This window comes from Sciurus vulgaris, assembly GCF_902686455.1.
Source record: "Sciurus vulgaris genome assembly, chromosome: 5".
NCBI classification, from domain to species: domain Eukaryota; kingdom Metazoa; phylum Chordata; class Mammalia; order Rodentia; family Sciuridae; genus Sciurus; species Sciurus vulgaris.
Genome location: NC_136465.1, coordinates 136,708,397 through 136,735,764, shown reverse-complemented (window position 1 = coordinate 136,735,764; position 27,368 = coordinate 136,708,397). Strand labels below are relative to the sequence as shown.

Here is a 27,368-nt window from a genome sequence, read left to right as displayed (position 1 = left end):
CAATTAATATGAAATCCGAAATCCTAGACGTGGCCTACAATTCAGGATATAATCTGACCATGACTGACCTGATTCATTTCCTGTATTTCCTCCCTGGTTCACCTCATCTCTCCTTCAGATGCATCATCAGCTTGACAAAGGTGCTCTCTGCTTAGGCCCTTTGTGTTCACTCTTCCTTTTATTTACAGACAGAGTCTGTTTTTCTCTATTGCATCAACTTCTACCTGAATTTATTTATTTCTTTAACCTCTGTCTCCTCTGTTAGATAGTAGCTGTCACCCAAATTGTGGCATTGTTTTTCACTGCTTTATCTCTAGCACCTAGAAAAAGTCTTTAATAAAAATTTACTGAATGAATAAAAAAATGAGCATTATAACTTTCTGATAATATTTTATATAATTTAAAATTTTATATAATCCCTCCAGAGCAGAAGGTATATCTTATTTGTAATATATATTGTTGAGAGCGGTGATGGAGGATGGGAGAGCAGTTACTGAGATCAGGGGTCTCTGATGCCCTCATGGCTGTGGCATGCCGGGTTCCTGGGGATGTTTCTGTGCAAGAGCACAGGATGCTTAACAGCTGTGGCAATACCCTGCATGAGGAGGCTCTGTACAAGAACCCTATCATTTCTAACCTTAATCTCAGACACGAAGCTCCCAGGAAGGAAGGAATTCTTATGCTAGACAACCACAATGTTTCACTAGCTTGCCCGCCTTACAGTAACTTTAAACAATGGACTTTCTTGACAGCTACACAAAGTTCCTAACATTGCACTTTGCAACTATGGATTGCAACTGTGGAAAAGTTACATTGGATGTCTTAGTTTCTGTAACTTTCCTGAATACAAAGAATAATGGTTGCATAGTCTTTAACCTGACAATGAGACATATATAAATAAAGATTGCTGGCGTAACTCTTTAGCCCTGCATCTCCGTTAGAGAGCAGGCTCTACCTGATCACAGCTTAATCTTCAAGATCCCTGTCTGTGAGTCTTTATTTTCCAATTCCCCTGCACCCCTTGCCTGACTCAATAGAGTTTGTATATATGCACACACACATACACACACACACAAACACACACACACACAAACATGAGGGACTCAATAAATATTTTTGATTCAATCAATAAAAGGCAATAGTAGGTAGGCTTATATATTTTTTCTAAGTTTGGGTATCTCAGAAGATAGTGTGCATTCAACAGATGCTTGTTGAATATGTGAATGAACAAAGAAAGGAAGATTTAAAGTGAAAATTGAGCTTCAAATGCACAGTATTATAATTTATTTGTATGCTGGGAATCAAACTCAATCTCATGCTTGTTATGAAAGATTAACTTATTTAGTTTTCTTTTATGTAGAGTTAACGGGCTATAATGGCAACATGATTTTTATAAAAAGCTAAATAGAACATTGGCAAAAAGTACAAATTATATAGTCAATATGTAATCCATTCCTTTCCTCTATAGAGAGGAAAGTTTGATAGATGGATATTAAGTTATACTTAGGAGAAATAAATTCGGGTGTTCTATTGCACAGCAGGGTCACTAGAGATAATGATAGAGAAGATGGAAGAGGGGATTGGTAATGTTCTCACTGTGGGGAATGATCAATGTTTCATGAGATAGATTTGTTTACCCTGATTTGAATACTACACAATGTATACTGCATCAAAACATCACAAAGTTCCCTGTAAATATATACATTTTTTTGGAGTCAATTAAAAAAAAGAAAAAGAGAGATGTCTTGACAAAATGTCTGAATTTTATAGATGTGGTGTTTTAGACCATGTTTCTAGTGACTTAGGGAGTTATAGTTAGAAATAATGAAATGATTGGGATGTACTAAGCCTAAGTATCAATAGTCAAGGTTGTGTCCTAACGCTGTTTTCTTGATCTATTGGTGGAATGATGAAGATTACTTGGAAACTAGAGTTTTTCAGTCGTTTTTAAAAGCTAGGTTTAGTTTTTTGTTTCAGTTTAACTTTTTTACAGTTGATTTTTGTTTTTTTTTCTTGGTGGGGTAATGGGTGGATGAGTTTTGTGGAGTGTAGAGAAGAAAGGGAGTGATTACATTACATCCATCAAGTTTTCTATTTTAATGCTTTCAAAGTGTGTAGTTTTAATCTAAAAATGCCTTCAATCTGTAAATTTAGAAACATATTTTGAGGGTAGTTAATTTTGAAAAGATAGTGCAGATTAGAAAAAAAAAACCTGATTTTGTGCCAAGAGAATTAGATTTGGTTTCATAACATCTTGAATCTAATTTGGGTATCTGATATTTGGCTGTGTAATTTAGGAACTCTGCCACATACTATATTGCAGTGGAACCTTAGAAATATATGAAACCAGTTTTTCACCTTATGAATAAGAAGTTGATGCCCAAAGACATTGTGTACAGAGTGAGGATAAAATATTTTGGTAGGGTAAAAAATAAAATGAGGTTTCCTGATTTCTAGGCCTGTATCCTTTTCACTATATCAGTGTTTTAAAATAAAATTTTGTATAATATATATATGTACACACACATATATATACATGCAATTATGTGACAACGTAAATGTACATATATGCATACTTAAAGTAATATCCAAATCAATAGATTTTTAATATCTCTGCTTCTCTATAATGTTATTTTGCAATATTGTCTTTTAAAATAATTGCAAGGTCCCTGACAGGAGATCTGGGCGCTGAGCATATAATGTAGTTCCCTTTGAAATATGTTAAATAAAATTCTATTCAGTGAATTAATTACACAACTGCGGCGGATCCATGCCGGGCTTTGGCACTCTCCCTGCGCGGGAGAAATGGGTGAGTCCGCTCCTGCTCCCTGCCTGGGTTTAAGGGCGCCTGGAGCAGGTCCCCTGTGAGGCTCTGGCGGTGCGCTGAAGGGTTTCCAGCCAGTGCACTTCGTACTCGGGGTGAGGTTGCCCAGCGGAGTTTTGGGGCGCGAGTCCACCGGGCAGAGGAACCGCAGACACATTTTGGGGGCGGAAGGTGGCATGCAAAGGGATAAAGACTAGGGCTGATGACCATCTTTCCGCTTGGAAGCGAAAGACGACAGTTAGAGGCCCACAGTGGAGGCGCATGTTGCCTGGCAACCTGCAGACGCCGGCCTGTTTCGCCTCCCGGGACCTGTCCCTTCCAGCCAGTGCTGCCCGAAGCTGCCTGAATGGGTTCTGGGGGAATCTCCCTAGTTTATTCCTTTTCCAGCCCTCCTGCACCAGACCTGGGCTTTACAGAACTTATTAGGTCAAGTCAGTCTGGCCGTTCCCTGTGACCTTAGCCTGTTCAAGAATCCCAGATGTGAACTGAATGGGGAAATTCCTCTGGTACACTGCAGGTGCTCTGAAGTCTAATTTAATTGTGTGTGGTGGTGGGGTGGGGGGCAGTGATGTGGGGGCAAGGAGACTTGCTCTGCTTTGTTTGACATTAGCAATGACCTCAGTTCAATCTCAGATACCAGCGTCAGTTATCACCTGGGATCCAAGAAAGACTTAGATATACTCTGCTGGAGCTGAAATACTGAATTGTATTGACAAACATCTTCCTTCTCTCCTGGAGACAATCAGTTTATTCTTTGCTTTTCATTATGTTCTGATTTTGTATAAGTAACTTGATAGCCACCAATAACCAACAGAGAAATGATAATTGGGACTGGAAATAATCATTGTTTAAAAAAGTGAGCCGAGTGAGAGATGAGTTCAGTTTTTTGGTTGCACCAAAGCTGCTAGTCAACAATACTTATTACATGCTAGCAAAAACATCTCCTAACTTGTAGCAATTTGAGGACAAAAGCCATAAAAAAGTACTCCTTCTTCCTGCCAATTCCTATTCAATTCCCACCTGCCTCAGCATGCATTCCAAAGACGGACTCAGCCATTTATTTGAAACGCTGATTCTTTCATTCCCAAGTTTAGGTTTCTGGTGTTCCTTAGTCCCAACAGCTAATTCCTCTCTGATGCATCTAGTATCTGTATGTACCAGCAAGAATGTAGTACTGGAAATAGGTCTGAAACCTTTTTAGGAATTCAGGTTCTGCAATAGCTGGCAAATAATTTGGCAAAATAAGATTCACTTTTCCAGGTTTCGGTTTTCTCAGTTTGAAAATCAGAAGGTTGGTCTGTTTTACTTTTGAAGCCCTGGTTAAATCTTAAGAGTTTCCAAAGGTGTTGGTGACCTGATTGCTCTAATTCTGTAGATACCAGTGTTCCATGTGTGATGGCACTGCCTTTTGAGTACTCTTACTCTGAATGAATTATTTTTATGTTATGCAATTCTGAATTATGTCTGAATTGACTGAATTAGCTTATTCAACAAATATTAAGTTCTTACTATTTTATAGGCTTTCTGCTAGGTACTGAGATAAGGGTAAACAAAACTAGTAGTAGTCTTGACTTTATGAGACTTACAGTCTGATATTGAGGAATAATTGCTATTAATAATAGCTGCCATTCAATGCTTTAAACACCTTATCCAATTGTTTGCAGATAGGATTTATATCTTGGCATTGTGATTGTCATAACTGCGTGTAGAGAAGTGCAACTAACCTAAGAATATGTTTAAAGTATGTACAGGTATTTGGTGATGCACTAACATTTATTAACTAAGTAAATATTTGTTAAGTTTCTATGCTATATTAAGGGCAAGAGATACCAAACTTTGTGGTCTTGACGGTTTATTAGGTAAATGAGATGAGCTAATTACAATGAATAGTGACGACTGTTATTCCTGAGGAAGCAGGATATTTGAAGGTTTAAATTTTGCCAGTTTTATTACTATGCAAATGAATTATAGTGATTTAAGATAACCTATAGTGATTTGAAATAATTCTAATAATTACTAAGTTACAAAGTTGAGAGGCTGGAATGTGTGTGGAGGAAATTGCTTTGCTGATTACTCAGCATGTCTCAACTTGGGTTCCTTAGCTGGTAATCATCATGGCAAATAGGATAACTTTTGTGATGTGATTAAACAAAGAAGCCGTGAGGTTTGGGGGGCATCCACACCAAAGAAAGAAAGAAAAGTTGTTCTTTGAGAAAGATAACTCTGAAAAGAAAGACATTTACAGTATTATAGGAGAAAATATTCCTATAATCAGATGATTTATGATATTTTTAGAATATGTGTGCTCATGATTGATAAATCTTCTTGATTGCTCTTTTTTTTTTCACTGAGAATTTAACCCAGGGGTGCTTTATCACTGAGCTACATCCCTAGCACCATCCCTTCTTTTATTTTATTTTTTTAAGTTTCAGAACAGGGACTCACCAAGTTGTTTAGGACTTCTTCTCTAAGTTGTTGAAACTGGCCTTGGTCCTCCTGCTTCAGTCTCCAGAGCTGCTGGGATCACAGACATGAGTCAACATGCCCAGCTTGAATTTACTCTGAAGAGTAGAATTTCAGGCTTAAGGCAACAGATTTTTAGGGGAGAGGGCTCCAAGGTGGGATGAAAGGAACCATGCAGATGAGTTAGAAAGAAACTGGAATCATTTTTCAGGTAAGAAGATTTTACTGGGCCTGAAATAAAAGCCCAATTTAAATAATAATGATGGTTTTCATCTACTGCATGTTACTTTATTCCATCAGCATGAGAAAGGTGCTAATGAGAAAGGTGTGAATTTATTTTACACATTAGGAACATTGGCTTAGAAATTAAGTTCTTACCCAAGCTTAAATTATGGGAAACTAGCAAAAATCAGTATTTTAATATAACTGATCTAACTCAAGCTGGCACTTTGCCACACTACATTTCTTTTTAAAAAACCAATAGTTTACTATAAAATAAATCCAAGTCTAATGATCGAAAAAGTATGAATGAATCCTTAAATTAAACTTTATTCCTGGTAATGTAAGGGTGAATTATAAACTAAAATACACAGAATTTTGTTGATGGATATATTAATCTGATTTTATTTTGTATGTATTCGGAAGTTGATTATTTTCAATGTTGTTTTGCAAACATTTTTGCCAGTCATCACATAGTTACTAATTGGATCATTCATTCTGTTTTATTTTTTGTATTAAGTGAAGAATACTGTTTGCTAAAGATATTTTCATCAGCCTACTCTAACAAAACCAAAATCTACAAAGGTTTGGGAAATGGGTATGGAGAAGAGAGATACACAGTAGTATGCTATTACTGCTCTAAAAAAAATTATCACAAACTTAGTGACTCAAAGCAACATAAATGTATTCTTTTACACATATTGAGGTCAGAGTACAAAATGAGTCTAAAGGATCTAAAACCAAGCAGTCAACAGAGCTGTTTCCTTTTGGAGGCTGCAGGGAGCAAATCATTCCTAGTCTCTTCAGCCTTCTGGAAGTTGCCTGTGATTCTCTCTCCATCCCAGAGCCAGCCACAGAGCATCTTGGCTCCTCTCTGATCTATACTTCCATCCTTACATCTCTGCTAACTGTAATCTTCCTGCCTCCTTCTTATAAGGACATGGCGGGGGTCACATTGAGCCCACCAGATAGTAGAAGATAATCCTTAATCAAATCTGCAAAGTCCTTTTGGCCATGTATGGTATATCTTTACAGAGTCCAGACATTAATATGTGGGGACTTCTTTGGGAGCAGAATACTACAGGGCATAATGTAATTGCCCTATACAAATTGGATTCCAGTGAAAGAAGTAAAAGTGATTAACCACATGATTTCTTTCTATGAAGTATTATATAATTCGTATGACTTATTTAAAATTAGATAAGAATTATCACTTTACATTTATTTTGCCTTTTTAAAGTACCAGGATATTGCATGATAAATACGAGAACTTGAATGGATTTGGAGGTTAAGGGAGTGGCTACGTCTCCCAGGAGTCAGTCTCAGGTACTCTTGAGAAGAAAGAAGCCACTACAAGTATGTAAATAATCTAGTTTTCCTCTTGCAATATGACTCATTAAATAATTTTCTGACTCCTTTCTTCAGGCTTTGATGGCTATTTATATTCACAAATATTTAGAATTAATGGTTCCTGGATTTGAAGAATGGAACCACCAAAATTGAAGTTAATTATTACTTGAAAACTCACTGAGTTTTTTTTTTTTAAATCAAGCTTATTGTTTTATTATTGTTATTTAAAAATTAACTGTGTGTCTATAGAAAGTATAAAAGAAGGAAGCAATAGTAGAGAAAATATCAATATTTTCTTCATGATATGTGCCCTATTACATTTTGGTGGATTTATGCATAATTGGTACACTATTGCAGACTGCAAATGTAATTTTACCCTACTATTTAAATGCATTTTCTGTATTACTAAAAACTCTAAAAATATGTTTAATGGGTCTATAATATATAGGGTAATTTATATTCAGAGGAAGTTTTAAAAGATCATAAACCAAACTCATTTTAAAATGTACATATGTTTATTTAAAATAGAATCTCTGTGACTACATTCTTTTGTATTTTACTTTGTATTTATAGTGTGTTTAGTGCAATGCTAGGTGCTAAAGACCCAACAATGAGATCTTGTAAATGATCCTCTAGTTAATTTTAAGATTCATAATTCCAAGTGTTAAATTCAACTATAGAAATAGCTACAAAACTATAGAGGCTGAAAGAAGAGGGTTTTGGTAAAGGTAGAGAAGGTTTTGGTGAAGAATGGCATCTGTTTGCATGGGAAGAATTAGAATTTTTATTTGCAAAAAAAGGTGGAGAAGGTAAGCAGGGTAGTGATGATTGTATACTTGGAAGCATAGAAGTACAAATATATATCACCCAACTTGCTATTTTTATATTTAAACCAAAATTAAAATTTTTGGATAACCAATATTGTAAATTGTTTTAGCACTGTAAGAAGGGAATCTGGGCTTTTATATTAGTACCTTTATTCTTCTCAGTTTTCATAATATCACCATAGTAAATTTCATTGATTAAGTGAAATCTTAGAGTTACTTTGTCCCAGTGTCCATGTAGAATTGGATAAATGTACAATTAATTTAAAAGTATATGAAATGATACATATCTCCTTGCTATTTTTATTATAAATACTGAATACCTACTGATTATCATTGACCTTGATAAATGTCTGAATAACATATAAATCAAACTGTGAACCTTAGAGGTGGGCCCTATTATTTGCCTGCTTTTAGATATGGAAGAACTGAGGCTTCCAGAAATTGAGTAACTTGCTAGAACTTTGAACTCTAGTTCTGACTTCAAGACCTTTGCTCTTTAGTCTGGGTTAAGCCAGCTCCCTTATATGAATGGGTGAATGCTTTGGAGTTCTTATGGTTCACTGTTTTACAGTATAAATCTCAATTCATTGATAATTTGTGTCAAAGCCCTTCTCATTAGTTAAAATATCAAGCACAGTATTACAGCCTTTTCCACTGATTATTTGGTTATCATATTATGGAAACTAAAGGATTTTTTTTCTGGTTAATTATTAGAAAAATCTCAAGGTTTAAATTCTGAAAAGAGTTTCTATAATTACCTTTTTCTGTCAAAATAAGACCTGTCTTAAGTCTTACTAACTATATCTACTGGTAGAGTTAGGGGACACATTCATGCTTATCTTAGAATTATTGTTTCTTAAGGAATAATTAATCCCAGATTGATTTTATAGTTGAATCAGCCAAGTGTCAATATAGTTGATGCCAAATTACTAGGTGCTATTTCTGGAGTGCTCTAGGAAGGGCTAGAATTTAAAAATGAGAACACAAAAGCTCTTTTTTTAAAAAAAAAAAAAAAAACCTGATACTTACTGGTACAAAAACCATCATTACAAGCACTAACAACAGATAAATAGAAGGATATAAAATATGAAAAGTTGTCAGATCCCAGGTTAGGTAAGAGAATGTAAGTTAACTTTTTGCCTCTCTTATATTAGAGATAAAAGGTAATATTAGGAATACTCAGAACTAAGGATGGTAGTACAATGTAAACATGTTTGGTAACATGATTATAGTGTGTATCATGCTACACCATTTTTCTAAGTAATGTTTTCTTGGTAATCTGTTCTAAGGAAATAATTCAAAATGTAGAGAAACACCAAATGCAAAAAGGTGTTTTTAAAGTGCTTTTTTTTAAAATAGTGAAAAAAATTGAGAGCAATTGAGATATGTTAGATAAGTTATTGCACAACCTCTAAGTAAAGTATTAGATACAAAATAATGAATTCTAAGTTATAATATAGAATTAGCTTATAATAAAAGATTAAAAGTTTAGGGTACAAAAATATCCAACTGTTTCTATGAAGGTCCAGGTAGTAAATATTTTTGTCTTTATAGGTTGCATAGTATTGCTTATAGCTTCTCGACTTTGCAGTTATAGTATGAAGGTAGTCATACACGATTTGTTAAGAAATGATCATGTCTTTGTTTCAGTAAAACTTTATTTTCAAAAATAGAGCTGTGAGCTATAGTTTCCTGGACCCTGACCTAGGGATTATAAATTATATTCATTCTGAATTGTCTAGCACAATTCTGTTAAAGCTAGACAAGAAAGGTAACTGCCATTCCAAAGAAGTTATGCCTATGTCTTCAGAAGCCTGTGTCTATCAAAACGCTGAGGAATAATAATGATGGCAGTAATTATGACAGCTACAGCTATACTCTATTTAGCTTACTGAATTTTCTTCTGTTTTTCTTTTTAAAGTTATATGATATCATGATGTTTCACAAATACAATAAAGAAAATCTTTTGTGTGATGAGTTTTCTGTTTAGACTATATTACGTTTATTTTTTCATTTAAATGGTCCTTTTGTAATTTTACCATTTCCACATCTTAAATATTAGAATAGCATTTAAAACAATGTCATATTAAAGTTGATATTGAGTTGAATTTGTATTCTCTTACTCTGATGGTAAATTATAGTAATAAAGCTGTCTTGAATATAATTTCCATGTCTCTATCAACATTATAAAAAAAAATCCCCAGTTAGATAACATTTCAGCAGTAAGTTGTTTTTTGGTGAAAGTGGTTTTCTCCCTTTTCATCTGACTATCTCCTCATTCTTCAAAGCTCCTTTGAAGGGTTGCTTTCTGGTTTGCAAAAGTTTCCTTAATTTCCTAGAGTAAGATGGGTGCATTTGCTACACAGTTGCTGTCATAGACTTGTTTTTTTCATTATTGTTTGATGTCTTCTCTGGTAGACAGTGCTATATGGGAAGTGATTATCTGTCTTGCATATTGTTTTGTCTGTGGATAGCAAGGAAGGCTTAATAAGTATTTTTATATAGAGTTTACTAAAAAAAATTATTCAGTTTTGCATTGACTCATTACTTGCCATTTAAAATATAAAGGGTATATGCATACTGATTCTAATTTCTAATTTTTAAATTAAAGCAAGGATGGGTTTCCAGATCATGGGCAACTCAGAACCCCTACCCACCTGTGTAAGTAATATTTCTTCACATTTGAATTGGTTAAGGGGCAAATAGTTATGATGCCTTGATCAAGTTAAGAAAGAAAGAAAAATTATGTATGTATCTATGTTTGCGAACTACAGAAAAACCCATTGCATATGGAAGTTTTAAAAATTACTATGCCAAAATTATCTTGTGATGGAATGGTAGGATTATGAGTAAAACTTCTTTGTTTTATTGTCTTTAATAGTATTTTCATATTTTCCTGAAAAAGGTAAAATATTTTATTAATTAGAAAATTCATTTTTATTGTTATTTTAAAAATCAGTGTATTTTTTAATTGATATGTAAAATCATAAAAACATATATGACTCCATAAATAATAGATTCACTAAATGAATTTGTTACAGAAATGTATAACACTTTTCTTTTTATAATGGTATAGTCAAAATTAATTTCATGGTAAATACACCTGCACTCTAATTTTATTTTGAGCTATATTACAACTTAAACAATCTTATTACATTTTAGTTTTGGTTCAGAATACATTAATTTATGTTTTGCATTTTACATTTTTTATAGATTAAACATGAACAAATATCAATAATTTCATGTGGTTCTACCTAGTAGATATCTGTCTGCTCATCTGGACATAAAGCTTAGAATTATGTCCAGATACAAGATATTGAGTACCGAGATACAAGGGATTGCGTATGCAGGAAGCAGTATGTCAGTTGTATGCTGGTAAATATTTAACAACTGGTCTTCCAAAAGTGTATTATAAGTCCACTATAAATTTTTACTTGTTCATTATAAATTTAAGTATATTTTAAGTTGATCATAACTTTTTAGTGATAAAAGGTATATGTAGAAAGAAGTTTACAAATGCTAAGAAAACATATCAACTCTTTATTTTAGTGCCCATGTAGACAATCGTTGCTCACAAAATACTTTGTTTTTCTGCTGAACTCTATCTGTAGCCAACCTGTCTTTGCTATGATGAACCATTGCAGTTCCATTGTGAACTACAGGGATTTTTCAAGCTGTTTTTCTTTACTGAAAAATGATATGAGTTATTTTTTGGTAAAATCAATAATATTGAATACAGAAATAATTTTTTGTTATTACTGTTTGACAGCTACAAACGTGATGCACTTTTAGTTTAATCTGCATTATTAACATTTTCTCTACCTTATTTTTAAGTCTTAGAAATCAACAAAGTAATAAATCAAGCCCTGAGTCATAGCATTTGCCTGTTTCATCATGACTGATTTCAAGCTATCCATGCCAAATTGGTAAACACAAAGTTGGAGAGTTATGCACAATTATATCACAATACAGATACAACAGATGCAAATAGCCTCTGGAGTGCATATAATAGCAAAGTCCAGCAAAATCATTAGGAACTGATGAACTTTGAGTATTTATTACTTTGTTTTTAATAAAATTTATTTGATCATAAATTTATACAATTTTATTTTTAATAATGACTGCATTTAACTATCAGCTGAAAAATCCCTGAACACTTAACAAAAGACAATCACAAGCTGGTGGGATCCTGCATACCATTAGCTTCAGTGTGACTTTGTATGTGACCTAACATATATGATTTGCATTTATCAAAGTCTCATTTGAAAAAGTTATGAGATATGTACATTTTTTTTTCAGGGTCCCACGACTTGATTTGGGAAGCCTTGTAGGCTCTGATGATGAGGTAATTTTTACTTCCTATTTAACATAGTAAACACTTGACCACTATATTACATATAGCATATACTAAGTATAATTAAATTTTATTTTTTAGGATGATTTTTCATATGTTCCACTTAACACAGTGCATATTCATTTTAACCCACCAAAGTCATCTGCTCTTGGTTGGGTCCCACCAGGTCAAATACCATATGCTCAGCATCATCTAAATGAACTGGTTTGTATATATTTGCTTATTATTAACTTTAAGAATTATAGTATGCATTATTAGTACAATATTTAATCCATAAATTTTTGTGTGTGAAAATCTCAAACAGTAATGGTGGTGTGTTTTATATTTTTTCACACATTGGAATGATACTTTTAAAATTTCGTATAAAATTGGTAAAATATAGGTATATCCTACTATGAAATCTAGAAATTTTAAAAATATGACAAATTACTAGATCAGATCTTACTAGTTTAACATTATATGACTAATCTCTTGAAAATTGTTTTACACATCAAGCTACTAAAATGCTATGGCGTAGGTAAATAACTATACTTAATTCAAGGTATCTCCTTGGGACATGTTTATGTTTTAAACAATATCTAGTGAATACATTCTGTTTAGTATTATTCTATGAATAGTGCTTACTCTTCTGTCTTTGTAAATCTCCACCACATAGCTGGTTCCATTCATGTTCTCCTCAGTCTCATTTTTGAAAATTGCATAAATACCCTAGCTTGTATGTTGTTACAGATTTTGTCCTGAAGTTTTGCCTCATCCTTTTTTTTAGCTGGATTAAATTTGGGTATCCTTAAGAATTTTCAAGGGATGGACTGACTTTATATGTTCCTTTTGAAATGTTGTTGCCTCTCTGGATTAATATGAATACCCTTATATTTGCTTAAAACTTATTTTCTGTTCCTCTCATCCACTGACTATTATCTCTCACTGCCATGACAATGTAGCATGGAATCAAATAATACCAGAAAGTAAAATATCTCAATATTTAGAGAGTGTTTCTCAGCATTAGTGATTTTCAATTCCTGTGACTATTTTGGAGGACGTGACTGACAATGGAGTTGTTCTGGGGAAGACAAGAAAAGTGCCTACCTAAAACTTGTTAGAAAAAAGGGAAGTTTCTTTTTCTTCTCTCAAATTCTTTTGAAACCAGGATTAATCTTCAGCTGTGAATCCAAGTGTAGGATTACTGTTATTTAAGGGCAAATGCCCATTCTGAGCAGTTCTGTCAGCTCCTATTGGTCAGTGATGCCATACAAGCTCAAGGTTTTAAATATTATCTCTGTTTAGATTATGGGCTATAACGGTCCATTTCTTAAGCATAAATGGTAAGGTAAATAGTATACCTGTTAATGTCAATAACGAAATTAGTCATAGTAATTTCTTTTTTTTTCTGTGAACAACATCCTTTTTTTTTTTTTCTTTTTACCTCTAGGAACAGGACATAATACCTGAAAATTTGCCATCACCAACAGGGAAATACAAGCTAAAATATCAGCAGTATAAAACTGAAATGAAAGAGGGATATAAAGAGTATAGTCAGAGAAATTCAGAAATGACAAAATCAAATATCACACATCAACAGCCTTCAAGAACCAAGATTGATGAAAAGGTAATAAGTGAGGCTTTGTGAGATTGTAATGAAATTTAGAGCAAACAATGCATGGGTTATAGAAATATCTTTATAACAATCGCCAACATTTCAGTAGGCCAGGTCGATACTGGAAGTATTTTACTTATATTAACTAGTTTATTGTACAACCTAACAGGTTATTATCACCCTTTTCCGATACAGGTACTCTGATCATCTGACTTACTCATCTTTTCTGTTAGAAGCTTTTCACTTGCTTTGAGAATAGAGTAAGAATATATATGTATGTAAATATACTCTGTTGGAGTATAGTGTGTTTTAAAGTTGAAAAGTTGGTTTCAGAATATATAGTGACCTGTTTTATCTAAAACTGTCATTACTTCTTGACTGACTTTTGCTTTTGCCTTATTTGAGATTTTTTTTTAACCTTACAAATTGCTGACATTGTTATGCTTTCATTAATATTCATTAGGTGTAAATTCAGCATTTATGGATATAAGAGTAAAGTAAGCATGATAAACTTAATGGTATTTCATAAATATCCAGGAAAAGTCAATTTTGATTTTGGGGAAGGTTTGAAAAGAGTTTATGATACTACTGGCCATAAAGAAGAGAATATTTGGATATGATTTTTAGTTCAGTTAACCTTCTACAAGAATTATGTATTTTTGGAGAAGTTTAATGGTTGTATTTGCTTATTTACCTATAGGTTAAAAACTGTCAAATTTATAAGTAGGTGTGGCATTGCAGCTATTTTTTAAAATTCATGTATGAACTATCTAAAGCTAAATAAATAACATGTTTAGGTGAAAGAATAATCAAATTAATGAAATTATTTGGTCACTTTTTAGCTTAAAACAAATTTCCAGACCTAAACAGATGCAAATGTGATCATTTGGTGTCTATAATATTATTATAGGATAACCTATAATAACCAACCAGACATGTATTACTTGCAAAGTCCACCATGTAATATTTAGATAACTGTAAATATGCTGGGAAATAAAGAAAAAGGTCTTTTAAAATGAGCAGTATTATGATTATCCAGATTATTATATAAACAGGTTGTTGATAAGTTCTATTACAATTACATGAGTTAACATTATAATAGTAATGTCTGGAAATAGAAGTCCCTGATTTTAGAAATGTGATCCCCTATTTTTAGAGCAGGAAGCAACATGTAAATTGACTTTCTTTATTGAGGAAGAAAAGCTAAGCTTAGATATATTTAAGGCATTAACAGAAGGCTATAGCTGCTGACCAATCAGGCTGATACATGAGTTGACACATAATCATTTGGAACTTGATTCTAATGCCAAATTTCCTTTGTTGAATTTTACTTCTACTTAGTATAAAACTGTGGTGAATTTCCAGTTATCTAATTTTTTGCTACCAGAAATATACCTTTATGTGTGTGCATGTATGTGTTATTTTAAATAATGAAACATCTTTAAATAAAATATGGAAATCATTAAACTTCAACTTTAAGAGACTTATATTAATTCATTAATTATACTTATTAATCATTTTAGATTTATCTATTTTAATTATCTCTTTAAAAGACAAAATGTCTTTTGGTTATAGAAATGATTTCATTCATTGATTTTTTTTTTTTTCTTTCCACAAATAGTTACTGAATTTATTGAATGTTTTAACTACATGCAAAGCACTGTTCTGGGCACAGGGGATAAGTCAGGAAATAAAACAAACAAAAATATCTGTTGTTAAGAACTTATTTCCTAATGGAAAGAGATAGCAAGAAGAAAACATAATCAATCAATGCATTCAGTAACCAACCAACCAGCCCATTTTGCAGGACAGATGATGATAAGTGCTATGAATAGAAGAGAATAGGGAAAGCCAGGCTCTAGGTATGGGGTAATAATTTGTTCAGGGTCAGCAGGGGAGACCTTTTCCTTATGGTAGCATTTTAGCTCCCACATGAAAGAGATGGGAGCCAACCAGTCAGAAAATACTCATATAATGAGGTAGGAATAGCTTAGATGGTTTAAGAAATTCTGAGGAGCAGAGTGTGGTCAGAGAGGAGGGAGAGCTGGGAGAGCTGGGAGGAGCCTGGGCAGAGAGCTAAAGGGAGCCTGGGAGGCAGATCAGAGAAGCTCCCTAGGCCCTGTAAGGACTCTGCCCTTTCATCCCTAGGCAGAAAGCTGCTTAGTTCTGTTGAGAAAGGGTGTAATTGAGAATAAGGCCACCTGGGAAACAGGAAGACCTCTGGGAGACTGTCACAGTCATCCAGGCAGGAAATGAAGATGATGACTTGGATCCAGGCGGTGGTAGCAGCAGACTTGGATAAGAGGTGGTCTCATGACTTCAGATTCTGGCTAAGATGGAGTTGAGAAGATTTGCCAATGGATTGGTTGTAGGCTTGAGAGATAGGGAAGATCAAGAACGACTGTACATGCATGAATATGCAGGACACTATGCTGATTAAGATAAGCCAGGAAGAGAAAGACAAAGGCTGTATGTGCTTGCTTATATGTGGTTGCCAGGGGCCAGGGATTGGGAAGATGGGAAGAGTTGGTCCAAAGATACAGAGTTTCAGTTATGTGATAAAAATCTGGGCAACTAATGTAACGTGGTAACTACAGTTACTAATATTGAATTTTTCACTTTTCAATTTGATAAGAGCAAATTTTAAGTGTTCTCACACCTGTATGCATAACTATTTGTGATGATGGATACATTAATTAATTGGTTTGATTGTGGTAATTATTACACGATGTATATCAAATCATCACATTGTGTACCTTCAGTGTATACAGTATCTATTTATCAATTAAATGTTTTAAAATTAAAAAAATCCTCTGAGCCTTTTGACCTAAGCAGTTGTCCTTCACTAGAGTTGAGGAAAGTCTACATTGAAATATGGTTTGGGGAGGTTAAATTTGATGTATCAAGTGGAAATATCACTGCTTTCCTTTTGTAAAACGTTGAAAACTAGGTGAAACAAAATTCTTTAAAATTTTTTTTCAACCTAAACATAATGCAGAGCTTTGCTTATACTTAAATGTATTTTTGAAATTAATTTGTTTACTAAACATCTTTTTGGTGCTCATTTAAATAAATCATTATTTAGGGAAATGGGTTATATTAATGGTTAAATAAATAAGATTATTAAATATTCCCATAAATTGATTTCCCAGTAGTAAGTGCTTTTCTGGCACCAGAGATATAGCAATAAAGTTAACAAAAGTTCCTGACCTCATGGAGCTTATAGTAGAAGACACAGGCAATAAATCATAAACACACATATAATAAAATTTCATGTAGCCACCAAAGGTCATGAAGAAAGGGCAGAGTATGAAGATTAAGTGTGATCTTTCAAAGAAGATCTAAAGTAACAATAACCCCCCTAGGATAAAAACTCTTGAAATTTCTTAGATTTTTGACAAGTTGCTATCACAATGAAACTTCTTTTTTGGTTAAGGCGTTATAAGCACATCTTATATTCATAGAAAAATTTGGTGTTTGTCTTTTTGACATCTCAAAGAATTCTTTACCTTAAAAATTACCCCCATCTTTTAGTATTTTGGTTCTGAATTTATTAATTTTGCAATAACACAGTAATAGTTAAAATAATTATCTTATTTAATGCTTACTGTTAGGTACTCTTTATAAGAGTTGGACATGTATCATCTTAATCTTTTTTGGTGAAGTAATTACTATTGTTGCCTTTTATTTACGAGTAAACTGAGGCACAAAGATAAAGTAGAAGAGCTGGATTCAAAGAGAGGCCATCAGATTGTCAGTTTGTACTCTTAACCCCTAGAAAAATAATCCCTGAGATATTCAGTCATTATCTAGTCCCTTATTTTGTAAAAAAACAAATATTCAAAAATATGTGTATGATGGTCCATTCATTGCTTTGTGTACAGTGTGTACTGGGTGAAGAAACCAGCGCGGATGACGTCACCACGCTGGATAGGAAAACCCTCTTGCAGCGTGACTACGTGCAGGACCCTCAATATGCGCAGCTCAGCGCAAGGAAATCAGATGCGGTGAGGCTCTCACCTAGTTGATAAGCCATTCGGATCCTTCGCCCTCCAAGAGTTTACAGACTTAGACTAGAATAATTGCAGCAATTGAATTTGGACTGAACTGAGTATTCATTGACGTATAAATTGAGTCCTTATTTTTATAAATGATTAACTTGTGTTTGGTATATTTTCTGTGGAAAAAAGTATCTTGAATTTTATTTGTAAAAATAAAAGGCCCATTGGGCATTATTCTTGGTATAAGCCAAAGTGATCTGGGTGGTAGTGGATTTTTTTTTCTTTGTATTTACATGTTTATATTGTTCAAAATCTTAATTGACCACTATTTATGTTAATGGGTTCATTTGGTATCACATCCTCCCTTCGAATAGATGCCTAGTTATTGTTTTGAAATTCGTAGGCTACTGTCACTATAGATATCCTGGCCAGTTATGGAAAAAGCCAGGAATTAAATAGGTTTAATTAAATAGATTGATAGGTTGTGCTTAGACAAGTTCTGGTATACACAGGTAATTATAATATTTTGTAGTGTCTGTGGTAAGGGGACCAAGCTGTTTGAAGGTGGAGTGCGCTGTCCTCCTGAAGCCCTAGGTGGGTTAGTATCTTAGACATCTGAAAAGGTGATGCAATCAATACCAGTGTGGTGTCTGCTTACACGATGGGAAAGCTCTAGATTAGGTAACCCAAATAATAAGGAAGCAACATGGATTTAGCTAGTTACATTTTACATTGTCATTATCATTAAAAGCAAATTATATATATGTATACACAACATATATTTATAAATATATACACATATATCTGTGTATATACACAAGTGTACACATGTATATATACACAATATATACACACATTGTATATATACAATATTGTGTGTATATATATTTACACATGTGTGTATACTTTTTTAACGGGTTGTAGTCATCTCGAAGCAATATATTCTGAATTGATAATGATGTTTAATTAATCTCTGGATCAGTCAATTTTCTGTAGATGTCTCAAATTTGTTGCAAATTTGTTACTGTTTTACTAAAACAACAAGCATATAATTTTCTATTCTTATTACTATTCATATATTTATGCTTAGTAGTATTACTTGAGTTATCATAAAAATAACAAAATTATGAGGCAGAACAGTGTCCCAAATAAGACTTATTTCCTAAAGTTATATTTGAGATGGATATCACCTATAGTTAAGGCCCATTGGACATTATTCTTTGTATAAGCCAAAGCAATCTGGGTGGTAGAGGATTTCTTTTCTTTGTATTTACATGATTAAGTGGCAGTGTATGTAAATTGACCATCAAGTAAGTGTTTCTTTTTTGCTACAGCACCAGTTTATCTGTTTTGTTTCCCCATGGAAATGTGTATATGAGTAGGTTTTCCAGACATTTGAAATGATTACCAATGTGTTTTAAAGATATAGGTAGAAACTTCTTTATCTACTTAAAGGAACAACAAGCAGTGAGCCTGTGGGTTTTTATGTCCTTCTCTTGGTTCTGTTGTCATTTTTCAGTTGTCAGGTCTTTTGTATTAGTGTGACTTCTGTTTCTAATCTGCTTTCTGCTTTTATAGACCTCTTAATCAATGTGACTGAGGGTGGTTCCAATCTTCCCTACAAAGCTAAACCACCATGCACTTTAGCACTGAAGGTGGCCTTTTGCATAGGCTCTGTGATACCCATTAATCTTCCATCTTTTTCTGGCTTTTGGGTTTTTCATCTATATTCTGGTTGAAGTGGATCTCTTCTGTATATTTTTTCAATGTGTTTTACTGCCTGCTTTTTGAATCATCCTCAAGTATTATAAAATATTCTTTGCTTTACCTGTGGGTTGCACAATTTTTCTTTTGATATTTTTAATTTACTATTAAATAAAAATATTTACTATTAAATAAAAATCATTTATCATGTATCATGAACTTAGAGAATAGCATCAGATACAGTCATGTATTAAAAGATATGAAACCTATTTGGTGTATTTTTTGGATGTGTAAACTATACATCTTAAATTTCTACCAAACGAAAACTGAATTCAATTACAGACTAGCATTCACATAATGGTGGTTACCTTTTCCAGGTTTCTTAGAAATTTTCACTTTTTATTTTTATGATTATACCTTTAGATGTTTTTGCTTGATATTTTGGGTTAGTTTTAAATAGAACACCTTCCCTAAAGTTGCAGAGCCTGTGTCTTAAACAACATTATCTTAGTTGATTTTGCTTGTTAGAGTCATTCATGAAGATATGGTAACTACATTCTAAGAATAGAATATGCTTTGTTTTGATTTCTTAATTTTTAACTTCTCTTATTCGTCCCCTAAAGAAGTATTTAAGTTTTTATAGTTGCATAATATTCTAATTGGAAGTGAATGATTGCAGAAATTCCAATTGAACCCAGGGTCCTTTAACTCTGAGCTACATCCCCAGTGCTTTTTATTTTTTATTCTAAGATAGGGTCTGACTAAATTGCTTAGGGCCTTGCTGAGTTGCTGAGGCTGTCTTTGAACTTGCAATCCTCCTGTCTCAGCTTCCTAAATTGCTGGATTACAGGCATGCACCACCATGTCTGGTTCCAATTTAAGAGTTTTGATGTAAAGTTGAATGATTCCATTTCAGTTTCAGCCTCTTCTACTGTGAATAGTTTTAGACTGCACTCTTTTTGCTTCTGTGTTGGTTCTTGCCAAGTTAAGATGCATTTGATAGGACATGTCTTAGGGGGATTAATAAAGGAGAGGGATGTCATATTCTCCTCCTTTATTTTGACTCCATAGCTAGTTGGAAACGACTGATGATTTGTATTGAAATTTAAGTGCTTTACTCTTTAGGAAATGGTAAATTAAGATTAAATACTTGGAGCCTAAGTATGTTAATGATGGATAACAATCTATATTTAAGAACAATATTAGAAATGTTATTTGTTTTAGGACTTGGCATTAATGGTTTGGTATTAATTGTTCTGCTTTATGGACAATAAACGTTTTTATATTCTCAGGAAACTGTGGCTGCAGAGAAGAAGAGACAGATAGTCACAGAGCAAATGATGATAGACCATTTATCTAGGTAAGAGTTAGTAACTGATAATAGATATTCATTCCAAAAGTTTTTATTAAATTTCTTTTTCATTTATGATACACATATCCCTAGTCAGTCAAGGCATGGCTAACTTAGAGTTTCCCAAACTCACTCTCTTCACTGAATTCTTAGCATTTTAGTAATTTTTCAGAGCACTCTTAGACCAATAGAACAGACCACAGTGCTTTTTCAGAACACTCTTAGACCAATATGTAACAGTTTTATTTATTTATTAAGAACTTTTATCTAAACAACTTAATGTTTATTTCCTAACAACTTTATGGCCACTTGAAAAAAATAATGCAAATTAGAAGGAGATGTATCGATTTCATTCTTAAACTGTCACAATTTCTTAATAATGGGTTGTATACATCTTTTGAGTACTGTACAATCTCTTAAATCTTAGAATTGTTTAGAATCACTTTTGATTCTACATTGATTTTCAGATATTTGCTTTTTATCACAGCAGTTGTAGAAAACTCTTGTAAAGATGTAACATCATTGAAAAAAGAATAACATAATCCTGTGTTGAAGCTGTCAACTACTTTCAGCTAGTAGTCTATATGATATCCAAAAATGGAAGTGTCTGTATTTCTCATAAAAATTAATATCCCACAGTGCCCCTCTGAGTTCACTGTGATACCCAGGGTGACTTGGGTACAGTTTGAGAACTGTGAGACTAACTTTTAAGAATTTAAAACCGCCTTAGAAAACTATATAACATTTTATTGCATGCAGTGAGAGGTAGTATGACAGCTTGTAAATATGGTAGGATTCCAGAGGAGACTGGACTAGTACAGGACATTTTCAAGAAAAAAGTAAGACTTAAGATTGATCTAAAAACATTGTTTATTTTGGAAGCAGAAAGAATGATAACTCTACAAGCATGCTTTTCAGTGAGTTCTTTGAAACAATTATTTTTATAGTCTCCAGCGTACCTCCTTCTATCATCCCAGGAACTTACTTATGTTTACCTCATCGCCATTCCTCTTCATAAAGTTAGTAGTCATGTCCATACTGCTAGACAAATGGTGGTTTCTCAGCAACATCTGGTTCAGTTGAAAGCTTACTTCTCTTTGAAACACTTTTTTCTCTTCTCTGCTTGACTTCCTGCTCCCCACACTTGACTGTTTTCTTCCTATTGATTCCATTCCTTCTTATTGTCTTCTCGTTCTTCTTCATCTCCCCAGTCTTTAAATATGGCAGTGCCTAGGACCGCTTCTGTATTTGCTTCCTGGTGATTTCATCCAGTATGATGCCCTTAAAAACGTTCTGTATCCTGATGCATCTCTTAGATTTCAATTTAACATTTTCTGATCTGGGTTCTTGTACATAACTAAATCCTCTTTAATGTTCCTCCATGGTAACTCCATTCTTGAAATTATTTAGGTCTAAATCCTGGTGTTGCCTTTAATTCATCTCTTTCATTCCAATTCTGTATCCAGTTTGTCAGCAGACACTTTCAGTTCTACCATCAAAACAGATTTCTTCCTTCTGTTGCCAGCATCCTTGTTTAAACCATCACCTTCTATCTCTTGGATTATTTCATTTACTTCTTAACTGGTCTTATTGTGTCCGTGTTTGCCTCTTGTAGGTTTTTTCTCAACCCAGCAGTTAGAATGAATTTATTAACAGACAAGCCAGATCAAACTATTCAGTAATTTCCGATCTCAGTAATAATAAAATTATACGTAAGTATAAGTAATTTTTAGTAGCTTAAAAAAAACAGCATTTAATTTTTCCTCATATGTCTTTGGATTAGCTGTCCAGACTATGCTTAGCTAAATGGCTTTTACTTTTTCCTCTGGCCAGTTATACGTGAGTAAACTCAATGATCTGTTCATTCTGAGCTTAGATTCTAAGCTTAGGTTCCAGTATTTCTTACTAAGACCTCACATGTTTCAATTTGCTCTTTTGTGTGTTTACCCTAGAAGAGAGCAGAACCATGCTTGGCTAGCCAACTAGTCTTAGGTAAAAGTTGCCTCTCCAAATGCAGTGGGGCTATTTAGAGTGGACCATTCTAGAATAGCAGACTTCCAGACAATCCACACTTGCATGAGTTAGTTCATTTAAGATCAGTTGGGCCATCCAACTATATATAATTAACCAAAGGAGGTCAAATGACGAAGCTCAAGAGGAATTACCTTACATTTATAATGAAGCCATGGTAAGGATGTTAATCAGGAGTGCTGAAAAATTGGGGCCGATAATACACAGTGTTCAATCCCACATTGATCTGCTCACTATTAGACTTTGAACACCTTCTCGTCCTCTCTGTCTACTCTACTACAGTCATCCAGCTTGCTTCCTGTTCTAGAACGTACCTGGTTCCACTCCTGTTTCAGATACTTTGCATTTATTTTCTCCTCTGCTTAAAATTCTTCTTTCTCATAAATTCATATTGCTGCTTGCTCGCTTTACCTTGTATCTTTATTTAGAAGTCACCTTATTGAGACCTACCTTGATTACCAAATAAGAATTTATAACTCTTCACTCAAAACTTTATATCCTCTTACTACTTTGTTTTTGCTTCCCTGGGAATTATCAATATGTAATTTACCTTTTATTTTCCCTATTTATCATGTTAACTGTCTGTGTGCTCCATAAAGCAGGTCTCCTTGCAAGTTTTGTTCATTGTTGCATTTCTATTCCCTAGTGCAGTAGCTATAGCCAAAATACTTGCTGAATGGGCAAGTGAATAAATGAACTGGAAAAAAGGACTTAATGAGAGCCAGCAGAACTCCATTTTATATTTAGCTATATGACTAAAATTACTTTTTTGAGCTTTCATATTTTCCTCCTTTATGTCTTGATTTTAGCCTCTTCCAAAAGAACATTAAGATTTCTTATAACTCTAACATTCCATGTGTGCATATTTTACATAAAACTGACACATGTGAAGGTGTGAGAACAGAACAGGTGCCATTTTGTGGTAAATGCCAGCCTTCTTTACGAGAGAGATAAAAATTATCTTTATATTCAACTTAAAATTGTTTGGCTCATAACTTGGCTCCCAGATAAATAGGATCTACAGTATAGGGTAGAAATACATAAGGCTTCCCCAGAATGTTTAAGCAATTGAAGAAACTGAAAAGTTTCTCTGACTTGCTGTTTATCTTTGTATTTTTTGAAGACTCACGTTAACTTTTTCAGAAATGGCTTACGTGTGTATTCTTTTAACCAATCATCGATTCATTCTGATTTGGATTTTGGCAGTGAAATATAAAAACAAATAGGACAACAAGGTTGTTAAAAATTCTATAAGTTTATATTTTGATAAATCATGCAGTGAAGCTGGGTAGAGAGAAGTGAGAATATTAAGGATAGATTACCTTTCTGCCATTAAAATATTACTACCAGTAATGACAAACCAGACTATTATATGACTTCCATGTTCCTTACACTATTAAATGAAACTCCTTTCACATTGTAAAGTTATGGTAGATTTTTCTACTTAGTGACGTTAAAGCCAGTTAATCTCCTAGTTCTTCCAGTATTTCTCAAATCCGTTCTACTACATCAATTTTTAATACCACCTTAGTCTAGATCCTTGCTATCTTTCTTGTAACCTATTGCAGTGCCACCTAATAGCCCGTCATGATGCTGTATTTGTTCATATTTCATATTCTATATTTGGCAGAATATATAGTAAAATGGGAACAGGGAGGCATAGGTTCAATTAGTGGGCACTTTGCCAACACTTACTAGGTGATAGACACTCTTCTGAATGATATGTATTACTAGGTGATAGACACTCTTCTGAATGATATTAACCAATTTACTTAACCTACACAACAGTTATTTGAGAGAGGTATCATTGCTGTTATTATTATTGTTGTTGTTATTATTATTACTACTATTGGTACCTGGAATTGGATTGTGTGTTTAACCCCTGAGCTACTTCTCCCACCCTTTTTGTTTTTTATTTTGAGACAGGGTCTCATTAAGTCGCTTGGAGCCTTGCTAAGTTGCTGGGGCTGGCTTTGAACCTGCAATCTTCCTGCCTCAGCCTCGAGAGCTGCTGGTATTGTAGAAGTGCCCCACCACAGCTGGCTCATTATTATTTCTTTTTCGAGTGAGGAGACTGTGTCCTAGGAGTTGAATGACTAGATAAGGCCACACAGCTACTTTCTGGCAAGAAGGGTAGAGGCTGAACCTAGGCATTCCAGCTCAGGGTGTACACTCTCATACCTGCGCTGAGTGCAGCTGCTCAGATGTGCTGTGCTGCCCTACTCCTGCAACCTTGTATTTATTGTTGCTCTGCTCTTGATACCCTGACTCCTTTTCCTCTGAACACCTACTTCTTCATCTTTTAAAAATAATTTTTTTATACCTTTAATTTGTTTATGTGTGGTGCTGAGGATTGAACCCAATGCCGCACACATGCTAGGCAAGCGCTCTACCATTGAGTTCCAACTCCAGTCCCTGAACATCTACTTCTGCTTACCTTTCCAGAGGCAGTGCGGACATCTCCTCTTCTTTGATAACTTTGGTGAACTCTTTCCTATATATTCTTTTCCAGCATTTAAGTCATCTTCTGTTTGCCCATTGGATTTCTATTATGATACTCATAACTTTATGTTCTTCATATTATATTCTTATTCTTTACCTGTGTTTCCCCCCATCTTATCAGAAAGCAGACAGTATCTATTTGTTTAAAGAGTAGTAAAAGAAAGACATGAAACACTTAGCTTCCTCCAAAATTTCAATTTATTTTTAGATAATAATTGTGGAACAAGAGATAGGAATATTCAATTTTCATGAGCAATATTTTTAGTAATTAAATTCATTTATTTCGGGCAAAATGTTATTCTAACAGCAGTTTGAATTCCATTTAGTGTTTGATCTTTTCCAGCTGTTTAAAAATATATGAATGCTAGAGCAATGGATTCTCACATTAATTATCAGACTTCCTATTCTCCTATGTAGGGCTGTCATCAGTGATCCAGAGCAAAATGTAATCATTGAGAAACAAGAAAGTACTCATCCTCTTCGACTTAGGAAAAGAACACTGCATGAAACAAAGTAAGATTTTAATTATTTGAAATGAGGATGCATTATATTAGCAATGTATTGTTAAAATACATTTCTGCAGGTAACAGAGAAGTTTTTTTTTTTTTTTTTACTATATCAAGATAAGTGATATTTTTTGAGACCAGATCACAGTTCTGCCACCTTAAGATGTTGGAAACAATATCTTATTATACCCTTTTTTGCCTTACAATTTTATTATAATTTAGAGGGAAATTTGCATACCCCTTAGGGATAATATGTGATATTTATAACCTAATGCTTAGAACATGCAAACACTTTACATGATAAAAGAGACAGGCACATGTGAGGCTCTTAAGATGAGGCGTTTATCAGGCTTGCCCAAGCAGGTTCAAGAGGGAAGCAATGAGAGATGCATCCACAGAAGAGTGTCAAAGTGATGTGACAGAATAAAATTCTGACCAATCATCATTGACTTTGAAGATGGAGGATAGGACCATAACTCAAGGAAATAAGGCAACCTTTAGAAACTGCCAAGTACAAGGAAATGGATTCCCCCCCTGAAACTTAAACCAAACCTGTCAACACCTTAATTTTAGACTATTCACCTCCAGAACTGTAAAAGAACAAATCAGTTATTTTAACATGCTCAATTTGTTGCAATTTTTTACTTAAGCTAAAAGAGACTAATAATATGATACCTTGGATATTAAAATATATGGAAGCAAAGGCTTCCAGAAAATAAAAATGAGAAAAAAGATAAAAGTAATAGGAAAGTACAAACAATGATAGCAGTCTGAAAATACAAAAGAGCTGCTGTAGATGCTGGTAAATTTTCTGTCTATTAAAGCTTTAGAGGAGCCAAAAAATTCCACCAGAAAACTTCTAGGACTTGTAAGTGAATTCAGTAATGCAGCAGGATATAAAATCAACGCTCATAAATCTAATGCATTTTTATTCATAAGTGATGAATCCTCTGAAAGAGAAATCAGGAAAACTACCCCATTAATAATAGCCTCAAAAAAAAAAATGCTTGGGAATTAATCTAACAAAAGAAGTGAAAGACCATTAAAATGAGAACTATAGAACACCAAAGAAAGAAATTGAATAAAACCTTAGAAGATGGAAAGAACTCACATGTTTTTGGATAGGCAGAATTAATATTGTCAAAATGGCCATACTATCAAAAGCACTATACAAATTCAATGCAATGCCAATTAAAATTCCAATGATGTTTCTCATAGAAACAGAATCTCATAGAAATGAATCATGAAATTCATTTGAAAGAATTAGAGACCTTGAATAGCCAAAACAATCCTTAGCAGGAAGAGCAAAGCAGTAGGTATCACAATACCAGATCTCTGACTATACTACAGAGCAATAGTAACAAAAACGGCATGTTATTGGCATCAAAATAGGCAGGAAAACCAGAGACAAATCCACATAAGTACAGTTATCTCATACTAGACAAAGGTGACAAAACATACAATGGAGAAAAAGATACTCTCTTCAACAAACAGTGCTGGCAAAACTGGAACTCCATATGCAGAGATCCCTATCTCTCACCCTGCACGACACTCAACTCAGAATGGATCAAGGACCTTGAAATCAGACCAGAGACTCTGCACCCAATAGAAGAAAAAGTAGGTCCAAATCTTCATCATATTG

At 33.8% G+C, this 27,368-nt stretch overlaps 1 protein-coding gene across 1 annotated transcript in view; it reads left to right on the top strand.

Moving 5' to 3' along the window:
• The first annotated feature begins 2,869 nt into the window (after window positions 1–2,869).
• Window positions 2,870–27,368, top strand: part of CAPS2 (calcyphosine 2) — a 46,195-nt gene continuing 21,696 nt past the window's right edge. The window contains exons 1-8 of the mRNA XM_079140418.1: window positions 2,870–6,862; window positions 10,295–10,344; window positions 11,983–12,028; window positions 12,119–12,241; window positions 13,467–13,643; window positions 17,516–17,638; window positions 20,629–20,696; window positions 25,638–25,733. Coding sequence (XP_078996544.1) covers window positions 6,782–6,862; window positions 10,295–10,344; window positions 11,983–12,028; window positions 12,119–12,241; window positions 13,467–13,643; window positions 17,516–17,638; window positions 20,629–20,696; window positions 25,638–25,733 — 764 coding nt within the window. The 5' untranslated portion in view covers window positions 2,870–6,781. The remainder of the gene's footprint in view (window positions 6,863–10,294; window positions 10,345–11,982; window positions 12,029–12,118; window positions 12,242–13,466; window positions 13,644–17,515; window positions 17,639–20,628; window positions 20,697–25,637; window positions 25,734–27,368) is intronic.